Source organism: Pyrgilauda ruficollis, unplaced genomic scaffold (assembly GCF_017590135.1).
Source record: "Pyrgilauda ruficollis isolate IOZ18807 unplaced genomic scaffold, ASM1759013v1 scaffold149, whole genome shotgun sequence".
Classification (NCBI taxonomy): Eukaryota; Metazoa; Chordata; class Aves; order Passeriformes; family Passeridae; genus Pyrgilauda; species Pyrgilauda ruficollis.
Genome location: NW_024513543.1, coordinates 903,781 through 915,075, shown reverse-complemented (window position 1 = coordinate 915,075; position 11,295 = coordinate 903,781). Strand labels below are relative to the sequence as shown.

Below are 11,295 nucleotides of genomic sequence, written 5' to 3'. Positions count from 1 at the left end.
GGGGGTGGAGGCGGGGCCGGCGCGTGCGCCGCGGGCGCGCGGGTTGCGTAACGGGAGGGACGTTCTGGAAGGTTCTGCGGCCGCCCTCAGTCGCTGGCGGGCGGCGGCGGCAGCAGCGGGCGGAGGCGGCTCCTGGCTGCGGTTCTGTCGCGCTTCTATCGCCGATCGCGGCTGGCGCAGCGGGCCCGGCGCTATGGGGGTGACTCACGAAGCGGGGCTCTCCCCTCAGGACCCGTGCGGGGGCAGCCCGGCGGGCTGGAGCCGGTGAGGCGGCGGGCCGGAGCGGGGAGAGGCGGGAGAGGCCGATCGCGGTGGCCGCTGCCGAGCGAGGGCTGTGGGTCTCTCACGGATGGGATTTTATGGGTTTTTATTTCTTTTGTTCCAGGAGCGCGCAGGTGCCTCAGGGGAACCAGCGCGGGGCGTGCCCGGCAGCGCCCAGCGGTGAGTGAGGGACCGTGAAGGACCGTGAGGGGCCCTGAAGGACCGTGGGGGACCCTGAGGGACCCTGAGGGGCCGTGGGGGACCCTGAGGGGCCGTGAGGGACCAAATAAGCCCGTGAGGGGCCCTGAGGGACCCTGAGGGCTCGGGGGTCCGGGACGGGGCCGAACACGGGCCGGGAGGGGTTTGGCGATGGCAGGCGGCCCTTGGGGATTTCTCTTCTTACCGTCCCGGCAGTGTGACCTTGGCTCTGGCGTAGAGGTGAAGTAGTGAAACTTTACCTGGAGTAGTAGCGAGAGAAGCGCGTCTGACAATTCTCCCACAGCTTATATTTCAGACAGATTTCAGTGCGGGGGTTGGATTTGTTGCCACCGAGCGCTAAATAGAAATTCCGTGTCAGAGCAAGCTTCCCTAAACTGTAAACTGGTTACGTAACTCTGGGCTTAAGTCTTGTGATAAGATCCTTACCCCGAGTAACCTTTGTAGCCATAAAATGGCTGCCACTCCAGGGACAGCCATTTTAATTATTAATATAAGAATTACTGCGTCCTGTGCGAGTCACGGCCACTGAATCATCACCGGGCTTTGCACGGAGCGTTTTTAACAGCAGCTTGTTGCATGCCCTGCTGGGATCTGTGGGGCTGTGTGCCACGAGTTTTATGGCAAGATACAGGCAAGGTCTTAGCTGCTTTATACTTAGAAGATACTTTCATTTCCCCTTGTTGGAGTAAAAACCTGTGTGGAATTGTAGCAGAAAATTCTTGTCTTTTAACAGCAGCTTGTTGCATGCCCTGCTGGGATCTGTGGGGCTGTGTGCCACGAGTTTTATGGCAAGATACAGGCAAGGTCTTAGCTGCTTTATACTTAGAAGATACTTTCATTTCCCCTTGTTGGAGTAAAAACCTGTAGCAGAAAATTCTTGTTTTTGTACTGAGTTGCAGGCAAGCAGTTATTTTGTATCGTAGATACGATGGGCTGTGTTTAGGCTAGATGGAAGATAAAACACCTTGAAAATTCTTTTCAAGAAGATCAGGATTTTCCTCCTTTTTGGAGGAAAAAAGGCGCTGCAAAAGGAATTACACTTAAAACCCACAGACTTACATCTCTCCAAAATTCCACGCAGAACCGCTCATGGTTTAAACTGAAGCCTTTCATTTTTCACACAACTTTGTGCTTCGGTTTTGTGGCTGAGTGCAGGAGAGGGAATTACAGAGCTGAGCTGTCTCCGGAAGATGTCTGGAGGTTGTTGGGTTGTTTAATTCCTTGCGTTTCAGGCAGGAGAGGGAATTACAGAGCTGAGCTGTCTCCGGAAGATTGTCTGGGGTTGTTGGCGTGTTTAATTGCGTTTCAGTTTTGTGGCTGAGTGCAGGAGAGGGAGCTGCAGAGCTGAGCTGTCTCCGGAAGGTGGTTGAGGTGTTTGATATCCCTGGCCTCGCTGCCTGTGTGTCACGGTGTTGCTGTAAACGCTGAGCTCGCCTCTCTCTCCCCAGGCACGGAGACGGGGCACTGCAGAGCAGCAGCCGCAGCCGAGGCAGCGGCTGGCGGTGCCCAGAAGGGCAGCGCTGCTCGGACGGCCGACATGACGGAGTTCATGGATGACCTGACGCTGGGCTCTCCCAAGCGCAGCGACTCCCCGGCGCGCTCCCGCTCGCGGCGCAGCTGCGCCCGCTCCTCCAGCCGCTCCTCCAGCCGCTCCTCGCGCAGCTCCAGCTCCAGCAGCTCCTCCAGCCGCTCCTCTCGCAGCTGGAGCCGCTCCCGGTCCCGCTCCCGGCGGCGCGGCTCCCGGCGCTCGCGGCGCCGCTCCCGCTCCTACTCGCGCAGCCGCTCGCGCTCCCGCGGCTCCCGGCGCTACCGCGGCCGCTACCGGCCCCGGCACTACCGGCACCGCTACCGCCGGCAGCGCTCCCGCTCCTGGTCCCGCGGCAGGGCCTGCTACCGCCGCTCCTACTCCAGGAGCCGCTCCCGCTCCCGGGGCAGGCGCTACTACGGCTTCGGCAGAACCATCTACCCCGAGGCCTACCGCGGCTGGAAGAGCCGCTCCCGCACGCGCTCCCGGAGCAGGTCGCCTCTGCACCTCAGTGAGAAAGGTACTTGGGGTTTGTGAGGCCTGAAAAGGGGTTTTGTTTGAACCGGGGAGATTCTCCTTTGCTTGCTTGGTTTGTAAAGCCCAAGTGAAGGAAAACCTCAGTGTGGGGAAAAATGTATTTAATAAAAATTGGTTTTAGAATGTTAATTGGCACGGGGGACAGGCTGTGATGAGATGAGTCCCAGCTGATGATTAAGATGCAAAACCTGCAGGTTTTAGGTTTGAGGAGGTACACGTGGATTTTAACATTACACAAACCACTTTTTTTATTCCTTCCTCTTGTAGACAAGAGGGAACTCCTGGAAATTGCAAAAGCCAATGCTGCCAAAGCTCTGGGAACAGACAACATTGTCCTGCCAGCGAGCCTGAAGATCTCTGCTCCTGCCAAGGAGATCAAAACTGAGAAGCAGGAGCGAGAGGAAGCCACGGAGTCAGCTGAGGTAAGTATGGAGTGTTCTCCCTGCAAAGGTAAACACCTCTTAGACTTGTCTGCATGGCTGGGCTCTGGTTCACCTGTGGAGGTTGTGCTTACGAGCTCAAACTCTTGAACAAAAACTTGTCCAGAAACCTCGAGGCTTTGCCTTAAGCTGGAAGCAGAGGCCCTCTCTGAGGTGGTTGATCCCCTGAGTGTCCAGTAGGGACAGCTGGGGAAGGAGAGGAGACTTGTTCCTTTGACTTGTTCTCCTCATGGGATATTTCCCATGAATTCCACTAGTTTATGCATTTCTGACCTAAAATCAGGAGTGTCCTTGCCAAACCTAGTGAATAGTCTTGGGTTATTTTTTAATTTTTTTTAAGGTTAAATCTTTCTGCATTTTTTAACTGTTAAAAGCTTTTCATGTGCAACAAACTGTTTCCCAGAAATTCCATACCCAAGCACACAATGCATTTTACATACTTTATTTCTGTCTTATAGAAATCATGACTATGGTTCCAGACATGAGGAAGAAAATCTGGTGGTAATTAAGGGACTTTGTGGGCTGTAGCTGCTGTGAATTGAAGGGAGGGAGAAACTGGAGCAGCTTAAAGTGAATTTTAGTTTGGTTCTGTCGTGGTGTGTTACCCTGAGTCACAGTAAATACAAACCTGCAGCCGCTGCCTGGCGCGGGTGCTGCTCTTGGAAAGGGAAGTGAATTTGCTGAGGGTTTGACACAAACGGTCCAGGCATCCCTTTCATAAACATATGCAATATATTCCAGATGTTGAGAGAGTACAGAAGAAGAGGCCTGCATCCCTTGCAGATAAGTTTATTGTTGTTCTCCAAGATGGGCGTGCAGAGCTGCTGCCCTCGCTGTGTCCCTGCTCTGCTGTCACGGGGCCTGAGCTGCCTCCGTTCCCGGGAGTGGGCACAGCTCTGGGGCTGCCTGTGCTCCGTGGCTCAGCACTGCTGTGCTGTGGCTGTGCAGCTCCTTTAGATGAGATACTGAACCACTCCACAGACAGCTGTGCTGTGCAGGACTGCTGCCCTGGGTCGGGGATCCCCTCCTGAGCTGTGTCTGCTCTTCTTTAGCAACCCGGGAGTGCAGCTGAGGACGGGAGCAAGGCTGGCATGGAGAGAGCAACCATCCAGAGGAGCATTTCCTTCAGCCCTAATGTGAGTGATGCAGTCCCAGCACTGCAGCCCTCCTGGCTTGAGCTTTTCCCAAATAATCATCTCAGTAATGATAACAAAAAGAATTTAATGTTTGCAATTTAATGATTTCCATGCAGGAGGTGGTAGAGCACTCTGAGTACACCTCAGCAAACGTGTTCACCCTCAATCTGAACAATTCAAAACTAGAACTGGTTTAAAACACAGCTTATCTCAAGTTACATTTTCAGTAAAGCAGACTCAGCATTCAGGGATTTCTCCTGTGTTAAGTGATTGATACCCAGTGTAAGCATCAGGAATTGCAGGAGCTGGAGAGAAAACATTTATATGATTTATATGATCAGCACAGATAAACCCCTTGGTTTTAACCCCTTTTCTTACAGGAAATGTCTTTTTTTTTCCCCAGAACACAATGGCCAAGCCTGCCCTGCAGAAGCCAGTGAGCCACGTTGTGGTTAAGGAGCCAGTGGTTTCTCCACCCAGGGAGGATGACAGGAAGGGAAGCCCCTATGGGCAGTGGGTTCCTGTCAAGAAGGAGGAGAAGAAAACATTCCTGAACTTTTCACCCAAAAGCTCCCTGTGCCGGGCACGCTGATGGGAGTCCCTGTCAGACTGCAGCACTCACCCCCTCAGCACAGAGAGGGAGGTTTCTGATGGGCTTGAAGACTTGTTAATACTGAGTATTTATTTTGAGGTCTTAATTTTTGGAATCTTAGGTTTCTCTTTCAGATAGAGAGCACACAGATCCAGAAGCCACAGATGGGAATCTTGTGTATATTTGTAAATATTTTATATTGCTTTATTGGACTAGAACTTGCAGGTGGGTAACTTTTTCTAAACCGTAGTCGAGTAGCTGTTCTTTGAACACCTGGATTTACTTTGTGTAACTGTTTACTTAAGTGAATAAAGTTTAGTTTTGCACTGGCTGTGTCAGGTGTTGGGCCTGAGCTCTTGTGGTTGTTTCTGGGTTCAGCTTGCAGCTCCTCTCTCGAGGTAACACAGGAGAGCTGAAAGGATCCTGCCTCCATCGAGGCCTCTTCCCTGGCTCCCCTCGGGCCCTGGGGAGTGTGCAGGAGGGGTGGCTGGGCCCAGTCCCACCGTCCCTTCTGCTCTAACTCCACCTGCTACAGGGTTGTGTTTATTGGGTTTGGGATCAGCCTCCCTGTGAGGCAGGAAGGGAAAGGAGTTCAGGAACACAATGACTGGGACTGGGAGTAACTGGTTAAACCTGGGTTTTGTATAAATAATAGTAATAATAAATTATTAATAAAATAAACTGAATTGACTGCTGGTGTCTGAAAGCTTAAGAAACCCTTGAAGGAGTGGGAGGAGCCCGTGTCCATCCTGTCCCTGTGGGTGAGGCTGGACAGCTGCACTGCCAGGGGAATCCCACCCTGGAATTGCTGAGGGATGGGGGAATCCCACCTTGAATGGCTGCAGGGGCAATCCCCACCCTTGGAATTCCTGCTGGGGGGAATCCCACCTTGGAATTGCTGAGGGCCAGGGGCGAGCTGCCTTTCCGTGGGAAGGTCACTGCTCTTCATCCTGCTGGCACACAAACCTGAGGAACAGACACCAACTCCCAAATTAGAGCAAAGAGTTTATTCAGAGCACGGAAGGCAGAAAGAACCTGGCTCCTCCTGCAGCCGAAGCTATTTACAGCTGAGTTCTGCACAGTGCTCAGCACACTAAGCACCACTGAGCTACTTTTGATACAACTTAAAACAGAAAATGGCAACAGAGGAGCCAGGAGCGAGCTGAGCCAGGCAGGCTCACAGGGCCCAGGCTCAGTTTGAGCTGAGCCGTGCCAGGCAGGCTCACACGGCCGTGCCCCTCTCCAGGCTCCGGGTGAGCCGGGCCAGGCAGGCTCACACGGCCGTGCCCCTCTCCAGGCTCCGGGTGAGCCGGGCCAGGCAGGCTCACACGGCCGTGCCCCTCTCCAGGCTCCGGGTGAGCCGGGCCAGGCAGGCTCACACGGCCGTGCCCCTCTCCAGGCTCCGGGTGAGCCGGGCCAGGCAGGCTCACACGGCCGTGCCCCTCTCCAGGCTCCGGGTGAGCCGGGCCAGGCAGGCTCACACGGCCGTGCCCCTCTCCAGGCTCCGGGTGAGCCGGGCCAGGCAGGCTCACACGGCCGTGCCCCTCTCCAGGCTCCGGGTGAGCCGGGCCAGGCAGGCTCACACGGCCGTGCCCCTCTCCAGGTTCTGTTTGATCTCAGCCGTGTATTTCCCGTAGAACCTCTCGGCCTTCTGGTTGAACTTGGCGTTCCTCTCGTTGATGTAGTCGATGTCGGCGTCGTCGTTGTAGGGCCGCCTCCGGCTGTACTTCTCCCTCTTCTCGATCCTGGGGGGCAGCAGGGGCTGAGCCCCGGGCCTGCAGCACCCCCAGCCCCTGCCCTCCCCTCTGCCCCCGTACTCACTGCTTCTCCAGGTCTGCCACCATCCTGTCCACGCCCTCCTTGGAGGGCACGTGTGTGCCGTGCAGGAGGCTGTCCGAGGTGGGGTACAGGGCCTCCCCGCTGTGGGCACACACGGGCAGCGCTCACACCCCTGCCCGTGCTGCGGCTTCTCAGACTCCCAGGAGGGACCTCAAAGCCCCTCCAGTGCCCCCCCTGCACTTTCCATCCTCCCAAATTGCTCCAAGCCCTGGCCAGCCTGGCCTTGGATACTTCAGGGATCCAGGGGCAGCCACAGCTCTCGGGGAAGTCTCTGCCAGGCCCTCAACACCCTCACAGGGAGGAATTTCTTCCCAATATCCAACCTAAATCTCCCCTCTTCCACTCTGAAGCTCTCACCCCTTGTCCTGTCCCTCCGCACCCTCGTGGTTTCCCTGTTCTTGCCTGAGCTCCTTCTCACACCTCACTGAGCTGTGGCAACCCCAGCTCCAGATGACAAATGTCAACATTAAACCCAACAGAGGGACCAGCAGGTGCCTCTGGAAGACACAGAACCCTCAGAAATACCAAATCTGTCTGAATGCAAACTGGGCCAGCCTCAGTCCTTAAACCGAGCTTAAAAACCCCAAACCCCGCTGCAGGAGAAGTGCCCGATGACAGAAACGTGACCTAACTGGGCGAGCATTTCCTCCAGCTCAGCAGCGCCAGGCTGGAAGAAATTAACTCCTTAATTACCCCACGTGAAGCAATTAACAACAGAACACGCGAGCAGAGAGCACCAGGAGGGACTGCAGAGCTGCTGCCCCCCCGGGCGCCGGCCCCGCACTCACCACTGCTCCTTGAGCTTCTCGTACTGCTCCAGGTCGGGCTTGATCTGCCGGGTGAGCCGCTGGTACTGGCGCAGCTGCGCGGCCGCGAAGTCTGGGGGAGAGAGCGCGGCGGGCGCGGCACCGGGCTCACGGCTCACGGCATGGATGGGTGCTCATGTCATGGATTGGTGGATCATGTCATGGATTGGAGGATCATGTCATGGATTGGTGGCTCATGTCATGGATTGGTGGATCATGTCATGGATTGGTGGCTCACGGCATGGATTGGTGGCTCATGTCATGGATTGGTGGCTCATGTCATGGATTGGAGGCTCACGTCATGGATTGGAGGCTCACGTCATGGATTTATGGCTCACATCATGGATGGGTGGATCACGTCATGGATTGGAGGCTCAGGGCATGGATGGGTGGCTCATGTCATGGATTTGTGACTCATGTCATGGATTTGTGGCTCATGTCATGGATTGGTGGCTCACCGCATGGATTGGAGGCTCATGTCATGGATTGGAGGCTCAGGGCATGGATGGGTGGCTCATGTCATGGATTTGTGACTCATGTCATGGATTTATGGCTCACGGCATGGATTGGTGGCTCATGGCATGGACTGGTGGCATTATTTCATGGATTGGTGGCATTATTTGATGGATTTGTGGCTCATTTCATGGATTTGTGGCTCATTGGTGGCTCACCGCATGGATTGGAGGCTCATGTCATGGATTGCTGGCATTATTTTATGGATTTTATGGCTCATTTGATGGATTTTATAGCTTATTTTATAGCATATTTTATGGATTTTCTAGCATTGTTTTACGTATTTTATAGCATTATTTTTCTATATTTTATAGCATTATGTTTTCATATTTTATAACATTATTTTATGTATTTTATAGCATACTTTATGTATTTTATAGCATTGTTTTTGTATATTTGATAGCATTATTTTTCATATATTATAACATTATTTTATGTATTTTCTAGCATTATGTTAATTATTTTAATATATTTTATAGCATAATTTTTACATATTTTCTAACATGATTTTATATATTTTCTAGCATTATTTTTTGTATTTCCTAACATTATTTTGATATGCTTTACAGCATTTTTAATATATCTTATAGCATTATTTTCTAGTTTTACAGCATTATTTAATATATTTTATAGCATTATTTTCTATCTTCTATAGCATTATTTTAATCTACTTCACAGCATTATTTTATGTATTTTATAGGATTATTCAATATATTTTATAGTACTTTTAATATACTTTATAGCATTATTTTAATATATTTTACAGCATTATTTTAATCTATTGTACAGCACTATTTTAATCTATTTTATATCATTTTAATCTATTTTATATCATTTTAATCTATTTTATATAATTTTTACTATCTTTTCTAGCAGAGCTGGCCCAAACCAGCCCCTCCCAGGCGCGGGGTCTCACCTGAGAATCCCAGGTCGGGGTTCTTCCTCTTCCTCTTCCTCTCCCACCTCTCGGCGTCCTCGGCGCTCACCTGCAGCAGCTTCACGCGCTCGTAGTCCTCGCCCCTGGCGGCGCACTCCTGGGGACAGCGGCCAGCCCAAACCCGGCCTGGGTGAGCCTGGCCTGGGTGAGCCTGGCCTGGCTGATCCTGGCCTGGGTGAGCCTGGCCTGGGTGAGCCTGGCCTGGCTGAACCCGGCCTGGGTGAGCCTGGCCTGGCTGAACCCGGCCTGGCTAAACCGAGCCTGGCTGATCCTGGCCTGGCTAATCCTGGCCTGGCTAAAACCCGGCCTGGCTGAACCCGGCCTGGGTGATCCTGGCCTGGCTAAACCCGGCCTGGCTAAACCGAGCCTGGCTGATCCTGGCCTGGCTAATCCTGGCCTGGCTAAACCCGGCCTGGCTGAACCTGGCCTGGCTAAACCCAGCTCTGCACAGCTTCACCCGCTCGTAGTCCTCGCCCCTGGTGGCGCACTCCTGGAGCACAGAGGCCAGCCCAGCCTGGCTGAACCTGGCCTGGCTGATCCCGGCCTGGCTGAACCCAGCCTGGCTAATCCTGGCCTGGCTAAACCCAGCCTGGCTAATCCTGGCCTGGCTAAACCCGGCCTGGCTAAACCGAGCCTGGCTGAACTGAGCCTGGCTGAACCCGGCCTGGCTGATCCTGGCCTGGCTGATCCCGGCCTGGCTGATCCTGGCCTGGCTGATCCCGGCCTGGCTGATCCTGGCCTGGCTAAACCCGGCCTAGCTAATCCTGGCCTGGCTGAACCCGGACTGGGTGATCCCGGCCTGGCTAATCCCAGCTCTGCACAGCTTCACCCGCTCACAGTCCTCGCCCCTGGCGGCGCACTCCTGGGGACAGCGGCCAGCTCGGCCTGGCTGAACCTGGCCTGGGTAATCCTGGCCTGGCTAAACCCGGCCTGAGTGAGCCTGGCCTGGCTGAACCCGGCCTGGTGATCCTGGCCTGGCTAATCCCAGCTCTGCACAGCCCAGCCTGGCTGATCCCAGCTTTGGGAATCCCAGCCTGGCTGAACCTGGCCTAATCCCAGCCTGGCTGATCCCGGCTCTGCACAGCCCAGCCTCGCTAATCCCAGCCCAGCCCAGCCTTGCTAATCCCAGTGCAGGGTGACAGGAGTTAATCAGCACAGGGATCTGGGGTGGCAATCAGCAGTGAATCAGCCCAGGGACCCAGTCTGTGCAAGGCTGGCAGTGTGTCCCTGCACCCCCCGGGGCAGTTTTTTACCTTCTTCTTCTCCTGCACCTGCAGCTCCCACTCCAGCCGAGCTTTTTTAGCTTCCCAGTTCGGGGGCAACTTCAGCCTCTTGTCCTCCTCCACCACCTCCTGGCTGTTCAGCTTGCAGGCCTCGTACTGGAACCAGACAGGCAAAACTCGAGCAGAGAGAGAGAGAAACCCCAAAACCCGGGGGGCACGAACCCAAACGGAACAACCCCGAACCCTGCCGGGGCACGAACCCACACCGAACGCCCCCAGAGCAATCAGGGCCCTGCAGATCGCCCAGCTCGACCCCCAGCGCCAACCGGGCAGTGTTTGGGCTCGGTTCTGGTCCCGTCCCCCGTACCCGCTTCATGTGGAGCTCCCGGAACCGGCGCAGCCGCTCCTCCCGTCTCTGCTCCGCCGCCGCCGCCGCGGAAGGGCCGGGCTCGGCCTCCTCCTCCTCCTCTTCCTCCTCGCTCTGCAACGTCCCGCACTCAGCCAGGAGCTCCAGGAGGAGCCGGGACCCCCGTCCCGCCCGATCCCGACCCCGCCTCACCCCAACATCGGCCTCGGGCACCCCCAGGCTGCTGAGGGCCGACACCGTCGCCGCCATCGCGCCCCGCCTGCACTTCCGCCTTCCGGTGCTGCTGGTACTTCCGGCTTCCGGCGCGTCCTGCCTGGCGCGTGCTGCCTGGCGCCCCCCAGCGGGCGGGAGGTGCTGCCGCCGCTGGATCCCGGAATTCTCCCAAAATCCGCAAAATCCCTCAGGAGACCCAAAACAGGGCAACGTTACAGGAGGAAAAAAAAAAAAAAAAAAGTTTTGTTGCAAATTCTGTGCGAAGAAAGTTCAGTTTTCCATGGCCGGGCTCTCCCGCCTCACACGGAAATTTATTATGAATTTATCCTGCATTGCTATGAACCATGTCTGTGAAGCGTTTCCTGCACAGGGCAGGAAAGGAGGGCTGGGGATGTTCTGTTTCCTTTGAAGGAAGGCTCCCAGAGCCTTCGGGTGGGTGCTGAGCGGCTTTGCAGCGGAGCCGCGGCCGCCCAGCAGAGGGAAGCGCAGCCCCGGCCATGAGCTGTGCCCTCAGCTCCGCTCCCTTGGGTTAACAACACCCCACAACACCTTTGCCCCCTCGGCTCCGCTTCCCTGAGGTTAAAACCACCCCAGAACCCCTCTGCCCCCTCAGCGGTGCTCTCCTGTGCTGCCCAGCCCCGGCCATGAGCTGTGCCCCTCAGCTCCGCTCTTCTCCTCCGGTAAGGG

At 55.1% G+C, this 11,295-nt stretch overlaps 3 protein-coding genes across 6 annotated transcripts in view; 1 reads left to right on the top strand and 2 right to left on the bottom strand.

Moving 5' to 3' along the window:
• Positions 1 to 1,190, bottom strand: part of TMEM50A (transmembrane protein 50A) — a 5,796-nt gene extending 4,606 nt beyond the window's left edge. Inside the window, exon 1 of the mRNA XM_041460907.1 lies at positions 720 to 1,190. The gene's annotated coding sequence lies outside the window, so the exon portion shown is untranslated. The remainder of the gene's footprint in view (positions 1 to 719) is intronic.
• Positions 59 to 5,041, top strand: RSRP1 (arginine and serine rich protein 1). 3 transcript variants are annotated; one of them, XM_041460901.1, is made up of 6 exons: positions 62 to 264; positions 386 to 441; positions 1,929 to 2,525; positions 2,810 to 2,964; positions 4,035 to 4,118; positions 4,522 to 5,041. In XM_041460901.1, exons 1-6 carry the CDS (start codon positions 194 to 196, stop codon positions 4,708 to 4,710), a joined length of 1,152 nt encoding a protein of 383 aa, XP_041316835.1. In that variant the 5' UTR covers positions 62 to 193; the 3' UTR covers positions 4,711 to 5,041. The 3 variants fall into 3 exon arrangements, with proteins under 3 accessions (XP_041316836.1, XP_041316835.1, XP_041316837.1); XM_041460902.1 differs by lacking the exon at positions 4,522 to 5,041 and having other exon boundaries at positions 59 to 264; positions 3,724 to 4,118; XM_041460903.1 differs by lacking the exon at positions 386 to 441 and having other exon boundaries at positions 102 to 264.
• A 661-nt stretch (positions 5,042 to 5,702) lies between these two features.
• Positions 5,703 to 10,693, bottom strand: SYF2 (SYF2 pre-mRNA splicing factor). Of its 2 annotated transcripts, none has more exons than XM_041460904.1 (7): positions 10,588 to 10,693; positions 10,396 to 10,509; positions 10,059 to 10,184; positions 8,785 to 8,902; positions 7,338 to 7,488; positions 6,532 to 6,630; positions 5,703 to 6,455 (listed from the first exon to the last, which is right to left on the bottom strand). In XM_041460904.1, the coding sequence occupies exons 1-7, from the start codon at positions 10,642 to 10,644 to the stop codon at positions 6,290 to 6,292; spliced, it is 831 nt and encodes a 276-aa protein (XP_041316838.1). In that variant the 5' UTR covers positions 10,645 to 10,693; the 3' UTR covers positions 5,703 to 6,289. The 2 variants fall into 2 exon arrangements, with proteins under 2 accessions (XP_041316838.1, XP_041316840.1); XM_041460906.1 differs by having other exon boundaries at positions 7,338 to 7,428; positions 10,588 to 10,692.
• Between the last annotated feature and the right edge of the window lie 602 nt (positions 10,694 to 11,295).